Genomic DNA, 23,621 nt, shown 5'->3' on the forward strand with positions numbered 1-23,621 from the left:
CTGTATTGTGAGGCTGCAGTCCGGCACTATATTGAATGAATATATGCCGGGCTGCAGATTGGGAGGAGGGAAGTGTGTGGGCGGAATGTGGGCAGAGACTGTGTGTGTGCGGAGAGTGTGTGCGTCTATGTGCGGGTCTGTGTGCAGGCAGGCATCGTTCGATGGAACTACTAGTCCCATCCGGCTAGGTCTGCTACAGTGACACTATTAGCCAATAATGGGACAGTGGTAGTCCCATCTTCCGGCTGATGTGTTGATGGGGTGGCTGAGAGCTGGTGTTCGTAGCCGGGGGGCAATATCCATGGCCCCTTCTTAGGCTATGAATATCAGCCCGCAGGTGTCTGCATAACCTTTCTGGCTATTAATTATAGGGGGACTCCACATCATTTTTTGGGGGGGTTCCCCTAGTTTAATAGCCAGTGAAGGCTAAATAGATAGCCTGGGAAGTGGTTAATACCCATGGATCTTCCCAGGCTGTAAACATCGGCCCCCCGCTTTCCCTCTCTAGTGCATAAAATTGCAAAGGAGCCCACACCATTTTTTAAAAAAAAATTTTTTTTAACCCCTTTCTGACCACTGACGGGATAGTAAGTCAGTGGTCAGATTCCCCTGCTTTGAGGTGGGCTCCGGCAGTGAGCCCACCTCAAAGCCGCGACATGTCAGCTGTTATAAACAGCTGACATGTGCCCGCAATAGGTGCGAGCGGAATCGTGATCCACTCGCGCCTATTAACTAACTAAATCCCACTGTCAAACGCTGACAGCGGGAGTTTAACTACCGCTTCTGGCCGTCGGGCCGGAAGTGAGCGCATCGCCGACCCCCGTCACATGATCCGGTTCAGCGACGCGTTGCCTTGACAACCAGAGGTCTCAAAGAGACCTCTATGGTTGTTGCAGGCACATTGCTATGAGCGCCGCCTGGTGGAAGGCACTCATAGCAATGCATTAAATCTGCTACATATGAGCGATCTGCTCATCGCCCATATGTAGCAGAGCCGATCAAGTGTGGCATGCTTCTATAGCCTCCTATGTAGGCTACTGAAGGAAAAAAAAAGTGTTTAAAAAAAAAATAAAATAAAAAACCTAAAAGTTCAAATCACCCCCCCTTTCGCCCCAATGAAAAAAACAAAACACACATACTTGGTATTGCCGCGTTCAGAATTGCTAATTAAACAGATATTGCGTTAGGCCGGGATCACACTTGCGAGAAATTCGCACGAGTCTCACACCTCAATACCTGGCACTGCGGACCGGAGTGTGTGGCTGCATGTATTTCTATAGATATATCTATCCATCAATCAAGCTATAGATCTATCTACCTACAGATATATCTATCTATAGATACAGTACAAACCAAAAGTTTGGACACACCTTCTCATTCAAAGAGTTTTCTTTATTTTCATGACTATGAAAATTGTTGATTCACTCTGAAGGCATCAAAACTATAAATTAAAACGTGGAATTATATAATTAACAAAAAAGTGTGAAACAACTGAAAATATGACTTATATTCTAGGTTCTTCAAAGTAGCCACCTTTTGCTTTGATTACTTCTTTGCACACTCTTGGCATTCTCTTGATGAGCTTCAAGAGGTAGTCGCCGGAAATGGTCTTCCAACAGTTTTGAAGGAGTTCCCAGAGATGCTTAGCACTTTTGCTTTCACTCTGCAGTCCAGCTCACCCCAAACCATCTCAATTGGGTTCAGGTCTGGTGACTGTGGAGGCCAGGTCATCTGGTATAGCACCCCATCACTCTCCTTATTGGTCAAATAGCCCCTACACAGCCTGGAGGTGTGTTTGGGGTCATTGTCCTGTTGAAAAATAAATGATGGTCCAACTAAACACAAACCAGATGGAATAGCATGCTGCTGCAAGATGCTGTGGTAGCCATGCTGGTTCAGTATGCCTTCAATTTTGAATAAATCCCCAACAGTGTCACCAGCAAAGCACCCCCACACCATCATACCACCTCCTCCATGCTTCACGGTGGGAACCAGGCATGTAGAGTCCATCCGTTCACCTTTTCTGCTTCGCACAAGGACACGGTGGTTGGAACCAAAGATCTCAAATTTGGACTCATCAGACCAAAGCACAGATTTCCACTGGTCTCATGTCCATTCCTTGTGTTCTTTAGCCCAAACAAGTCTCTTCTGCTTGTTGCCTGTCCTTAGCAGTGGTTTCCTAGCAGCTATTTTACCAAGAAGGCCTGCTGCACAAAGTCTCCTCTTAACAGTTGTTGTAGAGATATGTCTGCTGCTAGAACTCTCTGTGGCATTGACCTGGTCTCTAATCTGAGCTGCTGTTAACCTGCGATTTCTGAGGCTGGTGACTCGGATGAACTTATCCTCCGCAGCAGAGGCGACTCTTGGTCTTCCTTTCCTGGGGCGGTCCTCATGTGAGCCAGTTTCTTTGTAGCGCTTGATGGTTTTTGCCACTGCACTTGGGGACACTTTCAAAGTTTTCCCAATTTTTCGGACTGACTGACCTTCATTTCTTAAAGTAATGATGGCCACTCGTTTTTCTTTACTTAGAATTTGTATTATGGCAAGAAAAAAAGCAGCTAACAGTCTAGTCAGTAGGACTATCAGGACAACTGATGGTCCCAACCCCATTTATAAGGCAAGCAATCCCACTTATTAAACATGACAGGGCACACCTGTGAAGTGAAAACCATTTCAGGTGACAACCTCTTGACGCTTATCAAGAGAAAGCCAAGAGTGTGCAAAGCAGTAATCAAAGCAAAAGGTGGCTACTTTGTAGAACCTAGAATATAAGACATTTTCAGTTGTTTCACACTTTTTTGTTAATTATATAATTCCTCATGTGTTAATTCATAGTTTTGATGCCTTCAGAGTGAATCTAAAATTTTCATAGTCATGAAAATAAAGAAAACTCTCTGAATGAGAAGGCGTGTCCAATCTTTTGGTCTGTACTGTATATCTATAGATAGATGGATAGCTATATCTATAGGTAGATGGATAGCTATATCTATAGGTAGATGGAGAGATAGATAGATATATATATATATATATATCTATATCTATCTATTGATATCTATCTATAGACATATCTATCCAGCTATCTATTGATACATCTATCTGTGGTGTGTAAACATTCTTCAATGGAATATGCAAAATAAGAGGTTGGACAAACATTACATCACGACTTTTTTTTTTTGTTAAATAATAGATCTTTATTTAGCTTACAAAAAAGCATACAAATTCACATGAAAATCCACATAAAAAACACCCAGATTTTTACCTGCGTTTTCTGCCAAGAGATGCAGAATCTGCGCAGAAAGTTCCACAGACAAATCCGCAACGTGTGCACATAGCCTAATATTAGCAAATTCCTCCAACTAGAAAAATCTGATAGTTTTTCTGATTCGCCATGTGTTTTTCCTCATGTGCAAGCATTGCAGGGCCTTAGATATCCATGGTAACGACCACTGATACAGTGACCGTTAATTAGCTAGTGGTCTCAACCATGGATACCTAAGGTCCTACAATGCATGCACATGAAAAAGGACATAGCGAATCAGGAGAACTATACTACATAACTAATTGTAGGCATTTGCTAATATTATCACACCTACTAAATATTGGGATAGGTTCTTGGAGATGGCAATAACATTTAACTTCAGGCTTTTTTTTTTGCCTTTTGGCAAACTGTAAATATAATCAATTATCTCTATATGGACTGTGGAACAGTTCTCTATAGTTCAAAGTTTGACCAGATGGGCACAGAAGCCTAGAGCACTGAACAAATGGACATGGTCAGAGAGAAGACACAAGCAGAGATCATTCGTGGATCGTCTGAATTCCGTTTTTCAGGTGGAATTCAGATAGAACCACAGAGAGGCACTGCAGAAATGAAGGGTGAACGTGGGATTAGAGTTTGGAAAAATGTCACTGTACTATTAAAGTAGTAAGGCACATACTGTATCTATGGATAATTAACGCTATACCATTTTAAAAGCATTTTACCTTTCCTGAACACTGCAAATGTTCACCAGGAACAGACAAAGAGGTAACAAACATGGTTACGCATCTCAAAAGAAAAACTGTTCCCATCAAGCTACAAAGTCGACGTAAAAGGATAGACCTGGAAAAGAAGAAAACAAAACAGTCAGATGCATGTTTATTGTGTATTTTCTTCTTATTCTCAATTCTATGTGCAAAAAAAATTGTTACAGTAAGAATAATTTTTCAGATTACTTGCAGTTTAATGAGCAACTAAACATTAACAGTGGATTTTTTTTCATATTTGACAAACTTTAATTGCCTAGTTTCCAGCTCTGAGAAAAATAAAAAATTTCTAACTTTTATTATTATATCTTATTTTAAAATATCCCAATATCAAAAAATATTGTTAAAAAAAATGCAACGCGTTTCGAGCGCAATTCAGTGTTTTGTCTAAGCTTGACCAAAAAATCTTCCCATAAACTCTAATACCATAGAGAACAAATCCGAGATGGTGTTATAAATCACATGTTGAACATGGGAAGGGTTAAAAATGAGGCAGTAAAACAAGAGTGGCATAAAGTCTACTCAATCCAAGCTTCTGACACAGAATAGGTCTAAACATGGAGGGGATGTGAAAAACATCTTAACAAAATAGTTTCCCTGATGGTCTGGACAAGCGTAGAGAAACCACCAGTGCTGTGGAGACTGTTAGGCCTCTTTCACACATCAGGTTTTCGGCGTCAGGCGCGATCCGGCGCTTTTGACTAAAACCGGATCCGGCGAAATGCAATGCCGGATCCGGTTTCCCCCCCATTGACTTGCATTAGAGCCGGATCGAGCCGGATGGCCATGCGTTTCATCCAATTTTCGCCGGATCCGGCAATGTGACGCGATCCGGCGTCTGGAAAAAACGGCTACTGTAACGTTTTTTGTCTCCGGCGAAAAATCCGGACATGCCGAATCCGGCGTGTCCGGCTTTTTCATACAATGAAAGCCTATGAGCGCCGCAATGCGCCTGATCCGGCGGCGGCCGGATCCTGTTTTTTTGGTCTGAGCATGCTCAGTAGCTCTCCCCACAAGACATATATAAAAGCAAGACAGTGGGACCCTCAGCCACACCCAACATGCCACCCAAGCCAAGAACCAGGAGCAGGAGAAGGCAGCAGACATCTGCAGCAGCAGCACCATCAGCACCACCCCAAATGGAGCAGCATGCTGAACAACGGGAGGGGAGTCCAGCAGCAGATGAGAGACGGTAATTATCAAATCCCCCATTCCTCCAAACTAGGGCTATGGAATATCAAGATATTCATTGGCCCTTTGTTTCTCTTTATTCAACAGCCGCCCAATAGATGCAGCAGCAGCAGCAATGGCAGTAGCAGAAACACCACCCACAGCCATGGAGTCTGGCCATGAGGAAGACAGCACATCTTCTTCTGGGAGCCCTCCCTCGCATCGTCAGCGTTTGACGGTAAGTTTTTATTTCCAAAATCCATCATCTCTGTAATATATGTGTATTCATTGCCTTTTATTTCAAAACAGGAATCACAAGATGAAGAGGAGCTCCCAGAAGAAGAAGGAAGGGGTGGACAGACACTTGGAGTGGGCTCACAATTGGTAAGTTTTTTACATCAAACGCAGAAACACAACATCACACTACACACAACACATAGAAAACAATGTTCTGCAGACCACACACAGCAAACAAATGCCTACATCCAAAGACATAACATTTTTTGTTTTCTTCTCTAGTCTTCCCAATCTGGTGCTCGGCCAAGAGGTCCTCGCAGTGCCTCCCAGGGTCGTCGGCGACAGCAACGCGGCGGTCACCAGCGTGTAAGTATAAATATTTTTGCTTTGTTTTTTTGCACTTTTTATTTCATTTCTTTTGTGGAGGCTAATTATGTTATTTTTGTCTTTTTCTTTAACAGCCTTCACAGCGTGCTCCCGACTCTGACGGTGAGGATGGAGGGATTGATGTGGACCGCCTCATCGATCTCGTCAGAGAAAGGGAGCCGCTCTGGAATATGGCTGACCGCCGCCACGCTGACCTGATCGTTACCCGACGACTCTGGGAGGAAATCTGTTCGCTCCTTGTGGACCGCTGGGAGGACCTCGAAGCTCGGGCCCAGATTAAAGAGCGTAAGTATATACAGTACCGGTTGCTTGATTTAAACCAGTGTTTCCCGAACTCCAGTCCTCGTGGTCCCCACGGATCATGTGTTCAGGATTTCTATTTACTTTGGAAATCCTGAAAACATGACCCCTGGGGAGCATGAGGACTGGAGTTTGGGAAACACTGATGTTGTATACTAACCACTTTGTCCTTTCTCGTTTCAGGGGAGAGAATTGTGAAGCGGTGGCGGTCTGTGAGGGATCGTTTCAAGAAGGAGTTCAATAAAGAGATGCGGGCCCCGAGTGGATCTGGAGGACGCAGGAGCAAGTACAAGTACGCACGAGCCCTGTCGTTCCTCCGGGAGACAATGCTCACCAGAAGGTAAATATTACACACCACATGTGACAAAAAAATGTTTAGATGTAACTTTTTTTTTTCAGCCAGGGCCATACCATGTCACTATTTTAATTGTTTTTTTTTCTCTTTATTCCACAGCACGGTTAGCAGCACTCGGGAGCCTGCACGATTGGACCCTTCTGAGGCGATCCCTGAGGAGACCGGCACCGAGGGACACTTCGACCGCCCCGGTACATCTGCACCTTCCCAGCCTTCCCACACATTCGACCCATCTGTCCCATCCACCAGCACAGGAGCATCGTGGCCGCCTACATTACATGAAGCTGCTGGTGAGGAGATCGCTTTCCCTTTACCCCACCCTTCTGCCCCTGCCACCTCTAGTACACCTGCGGGTACTGGGCGGCAGCGGCAGAGGGGTCAGGAAAAGACTTATGCGCCAGAGTTCTTGCATCTGAATGCATCTTTCCAGAACTGTCTAAAAGTCTTGTCAGAGCAAATCTCCGCAGGCTTTCAGCAGATCAACTCCAGCATTCTGGAGGTGAAGACACTTCTGCAAACCATGCATTCAGAAGCAAGATCTTCGCCAAACCACACCTTTTTCAGGTCTGTTGTGGAGCACATGGCAACACTATCTCCTACCCAGCAGATGCATGTAATGCATTCGTGCCACGGTGCTCTACAGCAGGTTACCTCCCAACCTCCACCTCCCACCACTGTAGTTCCTCCACCTGCACCCCCTCCAGCCACTTTCCATCCTCCCCCTCCTATTACATCTGCACCCCCTCCAGCCACTTTCCATCCTCCCCCTCCTATTACATCTGCACCCCCTCCAGCCACTTTCCATCCTCCCCCTCCTATTACATACCAGCAACCTCCCCAGTACCAGCAACCTCCCCAGTACCAGACATCTCCCCACTTCCAGCAACCTGCCCCGTATCAAACTCCTTCCCCGTACCAAACTCCTTCCCCATACAACTTTCCATCAACATCATCTGCTCCTACAGTCCCTGCCCAACCCTCCACTCCACCGCCCACCACCTCTTCTGCCTCCCACATGTCCACCCATTCTGTAGCTTTTTCCACACCATCACCTCTAACTGTTCCTTCCCCACCACGATCCCAATCCTCTCTCCACACTCCCATTGTCGAAGTGTCCCGCAGCCCCTCCAGCAGTATTTCCACCCCACACTACACAGATTTGTGATGTGTTTTGTAATAAAAATGCCCAGTTTTTTTCAAACCTTTATTAAAAAAGTTTTTTTAACTTTAAAAACAGTTTACAAACAAAAAAATATTTTAAATAAAAGTTAAAATTATTGTTTACACTGGTTGTCTGTCATTTCTTTCTGCGGCGAAATATGTTTAAAAAAAAAAGGTTAAATAAAGGGTATTTAAAAGGTAAAAAGGTATTCAAAACCAGGTATATAACTGTGGGTAAATTTTAGCTTTTTGCCACAGTTGTGTTCCTGGTTGTGTTTGAAGCAAAGTATTTCACCTAAAAAGTGTTTATTGTTGGTGATTTCCTAACAATGTACACAACTTTTGTTAAAAGGTGAAATACTTTGCATAAAACACAACCAGGTACACACCTGTGGCCTAAAGCTAAAAATAGAGACCATGACAAGATAGCCAACTTTGGTTGGCAAAGGTATATACAGTTGGTACAGAGGGTACACAAGTTTGGTTAGGGCACAAATCTTTCACACTCTGTCATCCTGCCAGTGTACTCTGCCTTGAGGTGACATAAAGTATAGTGCAAAATTGTCCCTCATTACTGAAACCGTCACAGAACTTCTAGTGGTAATGTCATGGTAATCTTGCAAGGTGGTTTCTTCAGAGGTGTCCTCAATGGAAATGGGTTCCTTGCAGATAACAAAATTGTGGAGTACCACGCAAGCTTTGATCACCTCGTCAACAGTTTCTGTCTTGAGGTTGATCGCAGTCAATAGGACCCGCCATTTGGCTGTCAGAATACCAAAGGTACATTCAACCATTCTTCTTGCTCTTGTGAGGCGGTAATTAAAAATGCGTTTTGGTCTTGTCAATCCTCTGCTAGAGTACGGTTTCAAAAGGTGTTCTGACAGCTGGAAGACTTCATCCCCTACACAGACAAATGGCATAGGTGGACCAGATGTTTGCGGCAGCGGTCTAGGTGGTGGGAACTGGAATGTGTTTCCATACAGTTTACGCCCATTGGCAGACAGTTTGAAAACTTGAGAGTCATTGGAGCGGCCATAGGCCCCAATATCCACAGCAATAAATTTGTATTCCGCATCAGCGATGGCCATGAGGACAATTGAAAAATATTTCTTGTAATTGAAATATTCCGATCCCGATGGCTTTACAATGCGGATATGTTTCCCGTCCACAGCGCCCAAGCAGTTGGGAAACTGACATATCTGTTGAAACTTGTCAGCAATTTCAATCCACCTCTCTGTTGTGGGCTCTGGTAAAAACTCTTCAGCTAAGGAGTCCCACAGTGCACGGCATGTGTACTTCACTATTCCTGATATGGTGGAAATCCCGAGTCTGTACTGGAAATGCAGTGACGAAAGGGATTCTCCAGTTGCAAGAAATCTGTGGGGAATTAAAAAACAATCAATTAGTTTAAAATCACAGCATTACATACCAAAACTCAGCTATAACACTTGGAGATACAAACTACCACCAACAAGATTGCAGTGAAAGTGTGCTCTGATGCGATCACATCCAATAAATGTGGCTTACCTTAAAGTCACCATCAGACGCTCTGCGGGTGAAACAGAGAAGCGGCAATAGGTGTCTGCTTTTCTTATGAGGTGTGCAATGCGCTCCACCAAGTAATCAAAATTCTCCATTTTCATCCGAACATATCCAAAAAATTTATCCGGGTTTCGTCGAAGGTCCATGCAGAGTGTAGAATAGACCCCACGCGTCATTCTCTTGGCTGTGATGGGGTGGATCCACAAACGTCGTCTACGATGCCTGATGCGCTGCTGTCTCGCTCTCTCCTTCTCCAGAACAATCACCCTCAAACGATTCGCCTCCGCTATAAAATCCGCCAAATTCTTCAAAATATTTCCAATCACAACATCCATCTTCGCCAGTAACTTGCTCTTCTCTCCAACCTGCACTTTCTCCTCGACAACCTGTCAAAGAAGGGCTGTAGGAACACTCTATACTGTATATAGTTTTCCAGTAGCCAATCCCGTTCGGAAGGCCACAAGGGTCAATTTTAAAAACCGGATCCGGCGTAATCCGTCGAAAAACGGATGAACCGGATGAGACGGATCCGGTTTTGTCTGTCAAGAACAAGACGGATCCGGCAGAAAACCGGATCTGTCACATCCGGTTTTACTAAACATTTGCCGGATCCGGCGTTCCGGCACGACGCCGGATCGCGCCTGACGCCGAAAACCTGAAGTGTGAAAGTAGCCTAAACCAAACCTCCGTCTCAGACGAAGTGCAGCACAGATTCATCTCAACTAAAAGCCGAGATCAGGAACAGAACAGACATTTATAGGACATTTCCCTGACCCCACAGCACTGCCTCACTACTGAGCATGTACATAAAGGGCAGCACAGATTCATCTCAACTAAAAGCCGAGATCAGGAACAGAACAGACATTTATAGGACATTTCCCTGACTCCACAGCACTGCCTCACTACTGAGCATGTACATAAAGGGCAGCACAGATTCATCTCAACTAAGAGCCGAGATCAGGGACAGAACAGACATTTATAGGACATTTCCCTGACTCCACAGCACTGTCTCATTACTGAGCATGTGCATAAAGGGCAGCACAGATTCATCTCAACTAAAAGCCGAGATCAGGGACAGAACAGACATTTATAGGACATTTCCCTGACTCCACAGCAATGCCTCACTACTGAGCATGTACATAAAGGGCAGCACAGATTCATCTCAACTAAAAGCCGAGATCAGGAACAGAGTAGACATTTATAGGACATTTTCCTGACTCCACAGCACTGATCACTACTGAGCATGTACATAAAGGGCAGCACAGATTCATCACAACTAAAAGCCGAGATCAGGAACAGAGTAGACATTTATAGGACATTTCCCTGACTCCACAGCACTGATCACTACTGAGCATGTACATAAAGGGCAGCACAGATTCATCTCAACTAAAAGCCGAGATCAGGAACAGAGCAGACATTTATAGGACATTTCCCTGACTCCACAGCACTGATCACCACTGAGCATGTACATAAAGGGCAGCACAGATTAATCACAACTAAAAGCCGAGATCAGGAACAGAGTAGACATTTATAGGACATTTCCCTGACTCCACAGCACTGATCACTACTGAGCATGTACATAAAGGGCAGCACAGATTCATCTCAACTAAAAGCCGAGATCAGGAACAGAGCAGACATTTATAGGACATTTTCCTGACTCCACAGTACTGGTCACTACTGAGCATGTACATAAAGGGCAGCACAGATTCATCTCAACTAAAAGCAGAGATCAGGAACAGAGTAGACATTTATAGGACATTTCCCTGACTCCACAGCACTGCCTCACTACTGAGCATGTACATAAAGAGCAGCACAGATTCATCTCAACTAAAGGCAGAGATCAGGGACAGAACAGACATTTATAGGACATTTCCCTGACTCCTGACCCCACAGTACTGATCACTACTGAGCATGTACATAAAGGGCAGCACAGATTCATCTCAACTAAAGGCAGAGATCAGGGACAGAACAGACATTTATAGGACATTTCCCTGACTCCACAGCACTGCCTCACTACTGAGCATGTACATAAAGGGCAGCACAGATTCATCTCAGCTAAGAGCCGAGATCAGGGACAGAACAGACATTTATAGGACATTTCCCTGACTCCACAGCACTGATCACTACTGAGCATGTACATAACGTGAGGCACAGATTCATCTCAAATAAAAGCCGAGATCAGGGACAGAACAGACATTTATAGGACATTTCTCTGAATCCACAGCACTGCCTCACTACTGAGCATGTACATAAAGGGCAGCACAGATTCATCTCAACTAAAAGCTGATATCAGGGACAGAACAGACATTTATAGGACATTTCATAACGTTCCCTAATTCTTATGAAAACATTTACAGCAAATCCATCATTGTACTGTAAGCAGGTTAAACAGATGCAGTAACCCAGAGCCTCAGAGCAGGGGTTAACCGTGTAATGTAATCGTTGTTCCTCCCAGGATATAGGATTAGATTCTAGAGTTGCTGTTGGAGTTTTTCTTACGCTCCATATCTCTCCACTAATTTATCTTATCTCTTGCTGTAAGTTACCCCGGGGTATGGGATTGGACTCTAAGGTAGCAGCAAGGGCTTCCTTTAGGCTCCATATCTCTGCCCTAATTTCTCGCATTTCCTGCCATAATTCGCGGGACCACTTCGGCTCTGCCACATTCGGGGTAGGTACTTGGCGGCTCCGGAATATCCCTGATAGGGCCGCCACCCACTGTTCCTGCACTCGCATGGGCGCCTTGGCCCCCACTTCTAAGGTCATACGTGGGCTAGTGCGTAAGCGCTCTCACAAAGCCTGCTTAAGCGGCACGTCCCCAAGACCCAACACGAACTGATCTCTCAAGATCCTATCAGGGGTTCCCACATCTATCTTAGCAATGTGCGCATGCACCGCCTGTAAAGCATTAATACACTACGTCACGGTCTCCCCTTCTCGCTTAATGTGGCCAAACAAATGCATCCGCAGCTCTCCAACATCAGTGGGGTCCCCATGCATCTCCTCCAGGATCTGCACCACCTTACCCAGCGTATGCCGCTCATGTGGAGGGCGAAACATAACAGAATACTGAGACTCACCGTCTAGGGACATTAACGCCATCTCTTCCTGCAGCGCAGGGGCCATGGGGTGCCTCCACAGCATGCTCTTAACCCTTTCAGTCCATTCCCACCACATCATATTGCTCCCTTTGAACTTTGGGAGGTTACTAAGCATCGCCCCCAACGTTGAACTTTGGGAGGTTACTAAGCATCGCCCTCAACAGCTGAACCTGGGGGTACTCATACTGGAATGGTCTGCAGCTTCTGCCGACTACGCCAAATGCAAGCAGGTTAAGCGGATCCAGTGGCACTGAGAAGGGGTTAACAAGATTGCGGTATAACTTACAGCAGGGTTCCCCAACTCCAGTCCTCAAGGCCCACCAACAGGTCATGTTTTCAGGATTTCCTTTGTGTTGCACAGGTGATGCAATTATCACCTGAACAATACTAAGGAAATCCTGAAAATCCTGAAAACATGATCTGTTGGTGGGCCTTGAGGACTGGAGTTGGGGAACCCTGATTTACAGTAATACACTACTCGCAGGGAGATAACAGGGAATATAACAGGAAGGGGGAAAAGCAAGTGAAAACAGTGTAATTGTGATACCACACAACAGTCTTGCTATCAAATGCAACTTATCATGACTCCACAGTCCTTTAGTCACTGGCGGTCTGATGAAGGATGTAATGCAGTAATGCAGGCGGAGTCCGACACTGCGTGTTCAGGCTTCCCCGCCCAACACACGGTCTTGCTTTTTGCGGCAGCAGGTGGTCACCGGTTTTGCCCGCTGTGCCCCTAGTCCATTTAACTGCGGAGAAAAAGAGTAAAGCTCTCTGCAAGCTTCCATGTGGCACGTGTCTCTCTGAGCAGCTGCAGTCACCTGAATGGCTGCTCTGTTCAGCATGCGCTCCTCTGTGTGCCAGCCAACACCCAGACGGTCGCGCTGCAATGCTCTACCTGGCACATGCTGTGCTTTGCGCGTCCACAGATACCATTAAGTCTCTCATGCAGCCGTCCTGGATCTGTGCTCTGCAGCCGAGAGCTTTTCCCAACAAACTCCCACTTGGCGTACTCTGACCTGCGTGTTCGACGACGCTCCCTGGGTCCTTACTGCCCCCAGCCCTTATCTCTGGCACGTGTCCTTTCACTGCTTGCAACGTGGCACAGGACTTTACTCACTAAGCCCTCTGGCGAGAAGACCCTCTCTCTTCCCGCATAAACCTCCTTATACTCTCTGGACTCACCACGGCACCTCCCTGCAGGTCATGGGTCTCTTCTGTCCTTAATCTGCTTCCCCACTGCAACAGGAGGTTCGGCCCCAACCAATTTATAATATATCGTAGGAGTCTGTCCATTTTATATATACTCCAAATCCCTGGAAAACACGTTGCATTATTAATAAGTATTTTTATAATTAATAATAGTGTACTTTGTGTGTATGTAATATATATATATATATATATATATATATATATATATATATATATATATATATATATATATATATATATATATATATATACACACACACATTCATATACACACACACACACACACACACACACACACACATATATACACACAAACCTACTCATGTATTTCATAGATTTTTATTGTTTTTACTTGCGCGTTTTTAACCCTTTCCATTTACATTTGATTCTGACAATCTGGAATTTGTTCTCTAAAGTATACAGAACTTCTGGCAAGCTTTTATGAGCAAGCTTAGACAAAGCATGAAATTGCGCTTAAAACTTGTTTTTTTCTCCACAATAAACTCTGATTGGAATATTGCAAAATAGGATATAATAAAAAGTTGCAAACTTTTGTTCACTTTTGTGTCATCTCTCAGACAGGTCAGGACGGAATTCCATGCACACTGGAACATTAACTTTATTTTGCGAGCTAGCGTTCTATGTTTTCTTTAACTTTAATTGGTTGCAGATCGGTGGGGGAATCAGGTCTTTAGACGCTCGCCAATCACTTAACGGACCCGCCCAAGTAGAGTACACGACATGGTAAAACCAATAGTGTCATTCAAAAGTACAGCTCGTCCCGCAAAAAACAAGCCCTCACATGGCCATTTTGACCAAAAAATAAAGTTATGGCTCTGGGAAGAAGGGGAGCAAAAAACAAAAATGCAAAACCAAAAATACCTCTGGTCCTTAAGGGGTTAAGAGATACTTGGACTGACAAGATTTAGAAACACTCCTCAAGAGCACTTGTAGCCCTACAGATGGAATCACTGAGATTTGCAGTACAATTTAAACCAACAGAAAAGCAGAAAAGAAATAGAAATTTCTTACAACCTAGAAGGTTCTGCAGCCCGTTTAGAAGGCAATCAACACTTATCTGGACGTACTAAAGCTTACATATAATGAAACACACATCAAAATCCCAATTTATTACCTGTGCCTGTGGAGGAGCAAAACGAGCAGCCAAATGTAACAAAGTACCACTCCACACATCTCCGTCATTGCAAAAGCCCATGGTATTCGAGGGACACTGCATAGAAAGAGGAAACATTAGCTACATAAATGTAAGGGTATGTGCACACGCTGCGGATTCTGCTGCGGATCCGCAGCGGATTTGGCCTCTGCGGATCCGCAGCAGTTCTGTAGACTGTGTACAGTACCACGTAATTCTATGGGATTTACAATCCGCTGTGCACATGCTGCGGTTTTTTCACTGCGGAAAAGCTGCAGTTTTAAATCCGCAGAAAGAATTGACATGTCAATTCTTTCTGCAGATTCCGCTGCGGTTTGCCACCTATTCCATTGTCCAGGTGTCAAACCGCAGGGGGAAACCGCTGGCCAATCCGCAGGAAAAACCGCAGGTCAATTTACCTGAGGTTTTACCTGCGGATCCGCACGGAAAAATCCACTGGTGAATCCGCAGCATGTGCACATAGCCTAAGTGATGTCATTACAAGTATCTGAGGTCTGATCAAGAAAAAAAATCAATTACTACATAAAGTATATGGCAGCTGCATAAACTGGACCCTATACAATCTATGTTGAGTATTTGCAGCAGATTTTTCAGCACTAAAATAGAGTTTTGACAGGGAAAATGCTCTGTAAAATATGAACTCTTTACGTAAATTTTTCGATGCTTTGATTTAAGAGGTTTTGTTCATGTTGCTAGGACAGTAATATATCGCTTTGTTTTCTTTTTCCTCTTTATTAACGCACACACACAAAAAAAGTCTAAAACATCCTGTGAGCAAGCCTTTTCTTTTCTACACAAAGGTGTATTTAAACTTTAGCTTTGATGAATCATAGTATGGTGGGCAACAGAAAAAATATTTTTTTACTGGCAATACTGAGAGAAAATGAGAAAAGCTGCACAGTAAATGAGAATGCACAACCAAATAAATAATAAATATAAACATAACTCTATTGAGCCACAGAGGAAGGATGCAATATATATTACAGTACATATACACACACACACGTACACAAATGCACATACATATACACACCTCACCAGGTGTACAAGAGAAATTAATTATGACTAATATCCCAGGTAATAAAATCCCAACAAGAGCAAGATAAAACGCACAAATAAATAAATGTATACAAGTAATTAACGGTGTATACATACTAAAATAACAATGATTTAGATGCAATAACGATAACCTGAGCAGTTAAAGGGAACTTGTCAGTAGAATTGTGCACAGTAACCTACAGTCAGCATCACGTTAGCACCGTTATACTGATTAAAATAATACCTGGGTGATTAAATCAGTCTTGTGGTTGTTTAACCACTTAAGGACCAGGGTTATTTCCATTTCCGCGGTTTTTTTTTGCTCCCATTTCTCCCAGAGCCATAACTTTGTTATTTTTCCATCAATATGGCTATGTGAGGGCTTGTTTTTTGTGGGACAAGTTGTATTTTTGAACGGCACAATTGATTTTACCACATGGTGTACTGGAAAACGGGAAAAAAATTCTAAATGCGGTGAAATTGCAAAAAAGTGCAATTCCACAAATGTTTTTCTGTGTTGCTTTTTACCATGCTCACTAAATGCTAAAACTGACCTGCCATTATGATTCTCCATGTCATTACGAGTTCATAGACACCAAACATGTCCAGGTTCTTTTTTACTTAAGTGGTGAAAAAACAATCCAAAGTTTGTCAAAAAAGAAAAAAAAGTCGCCATTTTCCGAGACTCCTGGCGTCAACATTTATTGTGATCTGGGGCTTGGCTGAGGGCTTATTTGCGCGCTGCGCTGACATTTTTATTTATACCATTTTGGTGCAGATACGATGTTTTGATCGCCCGTTATTGCATTTTAAAGCAATGTTGCAGCAAACAAAGGCAATTCTGAAGTTTTGATTTTTTTCCTCATTACTGGGCGGCGCTCATAGCAGTTCGGCGATGACAACCACAGGGGTCTTTTGCAGACCCCGGGTTGTCATGCCAACCCATCAGCGATAGAACCCATCACAGTGATCAAAATTAAAAAAAAAAATAAATAAATCAAATGATAAAAAACATTTTTTATTTTTTCATTCTTTGCAGTTGGGCTTAGGGTTGTGTTAAGAGTTAAAGAAAACAAAACAAAACAAAATGACGGTTAGAGTTGAGTGCAAGTGCTCACTGCTCGATATACATGGAGTATCGCGGATCCCTCACGTGTTTTAGTTTGGTTGTCAGACGTGAAACATGTGGGGCAGGGACTTGAGCACCAGCGATATTTGGTGCATACAGGAGAACCCAATACAAACTGTAGTACCGAGCACTTGTGCTCAACAGTAATGATGACATATTCAATATGACAACTTAAAGTTATCAAATTCTGGTGTCATACCTGTGGTTTCAAAATGCTCAGTATACCCCTGGATAAAATCCTTGAAGGGTGGAGTTTCCACTGTTTAAACACATTGGGGGCTCTCCAAACGCAACATTGCGTCCACTAATTATTCCAGCAAATTTTGCATTCAAAACGTCAAATGACACTTACTTCCCTTCTGAGCCCTGGCGCGCTCCCACACAGTAGTATTCCCCCACATATGGGGTATCAGCATATTCAAAAGAAATTGCACAACAAATTTTGGAGTCAATATTTTTCCTATTAGCTTGGTAAAAATAAAAAAAATTGGGTCTAAAGTAAATTTTTTGTGAAGTAAAATGTTCATTTTTTCCACATTCCAAATATTCCTATGAAGCACCTGAAGGGTTAATAAACTTCTTGAATGTGGTTTTGAGCACCATGAGGGGTGAAGTTTTTTGGGTATTTTCTCTGTCATATAGGCCCCTCAAAGCCACTTCAAATGTGAGGTGGTCCTTAAAAAATTGATTGTGCAAATTTTGTTGGAAAAACAAGAAATCGCTGGTCAACTTTTAACCCTTAAAACTTCCTAACAAAAAAAGAAATTGTATCAAAAATTGTGCTGATGTTCATTAGACATGTGGGAAATGTTATTTATTAACTATTTTGTGTGATACATCTATCTGGTTTAAGGGCATAAGAATTCAAAGCGTGAAAATTGCAAAATTTTCCAAATATTCATCAAATTTCAGTTTTTCAAAAAATAAACGCACGTTATATCGAACAAGTGTTACCACTATCATGACACCATTATGTCACGAAACACGTATATTACTTACCGGTAATGTGTTTTTACGAAACCCATGACAGACCCAACAAGAGAGGGGATCTGCCCCACAAGGACAGGGAACCTTTAAGATAAAAAGGGCATCTCCTCTCTCCGTATCAGTGGTTTACAGAGCTTGAGAGGACCTCCGGGTTAGTGTACACGCATATATATACACCTTTAAACTACTTTATCAACTATATCCTCAACCCCACTTAAGTGAAAACTATATACAATGACCCACCAACCAAAGGGTAAAAGCTTAGTAACGGGAGGGAATATAAGGGTGCTGTCATGGGTTTCATAAAAACACATTACCGGTAAGTAATATACGTGTTTTCCTATCACCCATGACAGCACCAACAAGAGAATTACAGAGAATTACTCTATCAGGGAGAAAACCACAGCTTGTAGAACCCTTTTCCCAAAAGTCAAATCAGAAGGGGCAGAAAGATCCAGTCTATAGTGACTATAGAAGGTGGAAGGTGATGACAACCTAGATGCCTTACAGATTTGTTCGATGGACACATCTGCCCTTTCCGCCCAGGATGTTGCTATTACCCTCGTAGAGTGGGCCCTCAGGTCGTCTGGGACCGGTCTTCCCACACATACATAGGCCAACTTGATCGCTTCCCTTATCCATATAGATAGGGTACCCTTCGAGGCTCCCATACCCTTCTTAGAACCCTGGAAGGAGATAAACACAGTCCTATCCTTCCTTCAGGATTTTGCGGCCTGCAAATAATGAAGGAGGGCACCTCCTAACATCTAGGATACGAAATTTCTATTCCCTATCATTCTTTGGATCAGGACAAAAAGAAGGTAGAGATATCTCTTGTGATCTATGGAATCTAGACACTAATTTAGGCAAAAAAGCTGGATCAGGCTTCAGAAATACCCTATCATCCATTACCACCGTGAAAGGAGGATCTGCTGAAAAGGCCTGTAGGTCACTGATTCTGTGTGCCGATGTAAGGGCTACTAGGAGTATAGTTTTAAATGTAGCCAGTTTCATGGGTCATTCCGCTAAAGGCTCAAATGGGGGTTCAGTCAATGCATTCAAGACCAAATTCAACTCCCACGGAGGGATCCTGGCTATCGGGGCTGGTTTGGCCTGCGATAGCAGGCCTTAATGAATCTAATCACCCACCGATTACCCACTAGGTTATAGTTCTAAAGTGCCCCTAACGCTGACACCTGAACTAAGGTACTCAGTGCCAAGCCCTGATCTCGCTCTTTCTGAAGGAACTCCAGGATCTCTTTCAGGGGTACCTTTCCATCTGGGGAACACCCCACGGATGACAAAAACTTCTTCCATGTCCTACCATAAATTTTTCTAGTGACCGGCTTTCCACTAGCAAGTAACGTAGAAATCAGATTGGCCGAAAATCCCTTACTTTCTAGCACCGATCTTTCAAGTTCCAGGCTGTTAAGTGCAGCCCAGTCACCTGAGGATGAAGCACCGACCCCCAAGCCAAAAGGTCTGGGATCTCTAGAAGGACCCACGGATCCGTGACCAACATGCTCCTCAGCCAAAACAACCAGGGCCTCTTGGGCCAAAAGGGAGCTATGAGCATTACTCTCGCCCTGTCCTGCCTGATTTTCCTGAGTACTACTGGTATCAGACAGACTGGGGGAAAGGCGTATGTCAGGGAAAAATTCCATCTGATTCGGAAGGCGTCCACAGCCTGGGGATTTTCTCTCGGATTCAGGGAACAGAACTTTTCCACTTTGGTGTTCTGTCAGGTGGCAAAAAGGTCGATCTCCAGCTCCCCCACATGTTTACCAAACATCTGAATACTGACATCTTGAGGGACCACTCGCCCTGCAGAAGGGGCCTGTGGCTCAGAAAGTCCGCTGTTACATTGTCCTTCCTTTTGATATGGAGGGCCAACAGTGATAAGATATTGCTCTCTGCCAGACTGAAGATTTGTCTGGTTACATGCATTAAGGCTCGGAACCGTGTACCCGCTTGACAATTTAGATATGCCCGTGTGACCTGGTTGTCAGACAGTATCCTCACATGATGGCCCTGCAGGAACGGTAGAAGAGTCTGTAATGCATTTTCTACTGTGCCAGGTACCAGATGTGCTCCCCACCCCATGGGACTGGCATCTGTTGTAACTACCCTGGAGATGTGAGGAAACCATGGGACCCCCTCCTGAAGGGATTTTATGCCCAACCACCAGTGAAGAGAATGTAAGACTCACTGTGGTATTGTCAGTGTAATGCTCCTGCAATGAACGTTGGTTTCGAGGATGAACCCCTGCAACTCTCTCTCGAGTGGATCTGGGTCCATTTCACTGCTGGGATACATGAAATTAGAGAGCTGAGGAGGGACATAGCCCTTCTGAGAGTCATTACTGAATTTGGTATTGACCTGGATATGAGACTGAACAATTTATCTTTCTTTTGCTCCGGCAGATGACAATCCTGCCGGTGGGAGTCGAGTCCTAAAAAGACCCGAGTCCTCTGTGGCCGCAACCTTGATTTTTCCAGGTTTAAACACCATCCCAAGTTTTTTTTAAGATGGTGACTATGTCCTCCACTTGACTGTGGCAATGAGTGAAGGAACAGCCTACTAATAGGAAGTCGTCCAGGTATGGAATGACTATTAGCTTTGTGAAAACCCGAGGAGCCACTGGCAGGCCAAAGGGGAGAGCACTGTATTGGAGGTGCCTACGCTACCGCTACTCTGAGAAATTTTCTGAACGCTACGTGTATTGGCATGTGATAATACGCATCCTTTAGGTCCAGAAAGGCCATGTATCAATATGGAAAAAGTAGCTGAATCGCCGACTTTAATCGACTCCATCTTGAACTTCGGGATCTTCAAAAATTTGTTCAGGCCCCTTAAATTGAAGATCGTCCAGTAGGAGCCATCCGGCTTTTTATTAGGAACAGGGGAGAACAGAACCCTCTCCCCTCTTGCTCCGCTGGTACATACTGCAGGACATTTCTTTCTCAGGAGGCACAGAACTTCTGTCTCCAGCGCTATCTGTTCTGATATAGACGCACTTGGGGCAGTAATGATGAATCTGTTTTTAAGGGATATCTCCCAATCTCCAGTCTCAACCCTGCCCCCACCAGGATGAGAATCCAGGGACTGGATTATATCTTCTCCCAGGCTGGAATTAAGAGGGAGAGCCTTCCTGGGAAAGAGAGTCACTTGGAGGACTTCCAGTCTCTTCGGGAAGAGGCACCGAACAGGAACCCTTTGTATTTTTTTCTGTCCGTCGTCCCGTCTCCTTTGTTCCGTGGACTCTCTCCTTCTATTGTACCTTTTCCTATGAAAGGACTTCTTGAAGAAAGGGTAGAGAGGCTTAGGAACCCCTTTTTCTTATCAGCCGCTTTTTCTAAGAGGTCATATAGAGCCAGGCCAAACAAATACTGACCTTCGAAGGGAAGGGAAAATAACTTCCCTTTTGCCTGAGCATCCCCTGGGCAGCTTTTAAACCAGACCGCCCTCCGGCCTGCATTAGATAGTGCAGCTGACCTGGCTGAGTCAGCCAATGCATCTGCCAGGAAAGCTGTTGCACCCTTAATCATAGGGAGTGTGGTTTTAATGGCATCACTGGACAAATCCTCACCTAGCTGATCCCACGTGCTCAGCCAGACCATAACAGACCATAAGATGAAGATGCCTCATCTTCAAGGAGGTATTTCCTTTTGAAGGAGGATGGCAGGGAACCTTTCTTATCTGGCTTCTCCCACTCTCTAGCAATGACACTCTGCAGTTGGTCATTCATGGGGAAATTTTTATGCTTTCTCTTATCCAAGGTACCAAACAATATCCTGGATGGATCTTTAAGGCTTCTGGTCCACCAGCCCCATTGTGGACCTCACTGCCTTGACTAATTTGTCCACCTCTTCCAGGGGGAAGCAGTAACCCGAGCCCAAGTCATTTTCCGATGAGGAAGAATCCGAAGTATTCTGCAAACTCCCCTTGTCAGATGACATTGATGTGAAGGAGATAACGCAGCTCTAACACTTTTTGATTTTTCCCCGAAACGGGACCAGGAGCTTAATGAATTTTCTTCCTCGGTTCTGATGAGAGTCCTCAGGGTGGTAGAGAAATCAGGGGTCTCATTAGCCACCATGTCATTAATACACAAATGGCATAATTTTTTGGGCCATTCACTGTCCAGATCCTTCCCACACAAAACACAAACTCTATGCCTTGACTTCCTGTGCTCTTTCTAGGGGGCTCCTATCAGAAAGCCATATAGAAAAAGGGGAAAAAAGGAGGGAGTGAGAAAGAGAGACCTGCATTAACAAATTACATTCTCGTAGCTCACTCACCACTCCAACAATTTAAGGGTACTGGAACAGGAGGCAGGATGTCGTCTAAAGGGTCTCTTTTAGGGACCGTGGAACCTTTCACCCTGGAGCTGTGCCGACCCGTCCTGGAATCCTTGGACCTGTGTCGGGATCGCTGCGTCTGCCCCATCGGGCCCCCTCCATGGTGCTTCCAGACACGCTGGCACCGGCTCAAGCAGAGCAGGTGCCCTGCAGACGACTGGCCCAGCTGGGGCCATCTTCTTCCTTCATCTGTGCCGCCATACAGGTAAAGGCTCCACCCTACAAGGACAGAAAACCACTGATGCGGAGAGAGGAGCCGCCCTTTTTTAGCTTAAAAGTGCTCTGTCCTTGTGGGGCGGATCCCCTCTTTTTCTGCTGCTGTCATGGGTGATAGGGAAAAAACAATCTCAGAATCAGTGGGATCCGTTTAAGCATTCCAAAGTTATTATCATATTCAGTGACATTGACAACCAGGATTGTCACTACGAGTTTCCATGGGTCTGGAGGTAAAAAGATCAACAAGTGAGCAGCAATATCTGCAACACTGAATGGAATTTTTACACAGTATCTGAACTTACCTTTATAGACAAACAAACATTTGTCTGGGGAAACACGGAAACCTTTGTGGTCAAAAATGTAATAAAATTGCACAGCTACCTAATTTATTACTATAGATAACAAATGTGACATTTGGGATGAACAAAAGAGCTGAAGAATTGATCCTAATTAAGCTATGTAAAGAGGAAATCCAGGAGTTTAAAAAAAAAAAAAAAAAAAAACAGGTTTAACCACTTGTGGGACAGAGGTACAGACATAATACAGTAAAACACGATTGCCAGCTTTCTCTCCATGACAGTGAATACTGTACTGAGGCTGAGCAGTCCATTGTTCCTGGTCAGTACTACATACATGACTGGACACGTTTTCTGCTGATCACTTGACTTATGATCCATGTGATAAGAATCTCAGAAGTCACTAGTTCACTCTGTCACTGCAGACACTGACAGTAGCTCTGGGACCAATGTTGCAATGTGTTACTTAATTTCGAATCCTGCAATTAGGCAACTGACAGATGCAAAACACTTTTGGCATCTTAACGGAGTAATACAACAGTAATTAGGGGAGGAAAAAACAAAAGCACAAAAATGGAAAATTGCCTGTTTCTTAAAGGGGTAATCTGATATTTAAAGCGAAGTTGCCCACCAAAATAAAAAAAAAAAAAAATTGAAAAAAATGTAAGAGTATTAATGTTAAAAATAAATAAATAAATAAATATACACACACACATATATATATATATATATATATATATATATATATATATATATATATATATATATATATATATTTATATTGTAGGGATGTGACTCGCTCAGGTGCAGCGGGAGACAATCATGAGGCAGGTTCTTCCCAAAGTTCATGAGGTTTATTTGCTCCATAAACCATAGACAGCATAACACTGAAATGTAACCTTCACTTCAGGCAAAGGAACAGAAATGTC

The 23,621-nt window shown here is 43.9% G+C and overlaps 1 protein-coding gene across 3 annotated transcripts in view; it reads right to left on the reverse strand.

Annotated features, from left to right (window-relative positions):
- The window catches only part of SAMD8 (sterile alpha motif domain containing 8), a 158,883-nt gene that overhangs the window by 21,516 nt on the left and 113,746 nt on the right, over positions 1-23,621 (reverse strand). For 2 of the 3 annotated variants that reach the window (XM_073552053.1, XM_073552054.1), the window contains exons 3-4: positions 14,627-14,722; positions 3,985-4,102 (exon numbers count right to left, since the gene is read on the reverse strand). In XM_073552053.1, the coding sequence (XP_073408154.1) occupies positions 3,985-4,102; positions 14,627-14,722 (214 nt within the window). The remainder of the gene's footprint in view (positions 1-3,984; positions 4,103-14,626; positions 14,723-23,621) is intronic. The other variant, XM_073552055.1, reaches the window with a different exon arrangement.

The sequence above is a fragment of the Dendrobates tinctorius genome, unplaced genomic scaffold (genome assembly GCF_039654945.1).
Source record: "Dendrobates tinctorius isolate UK_male_01 unplaced genomic scaffold, ASM3965494v1 ptg000184l, whole genome shotgun sequence".
Taxonomy (NCBI): domain Eukaryota; kingdom Metazoa; phylum Chordata; class Amphibia; order Anura; family Dendrobatidae; genus Dendrobates; species Dendrobates tinctorius.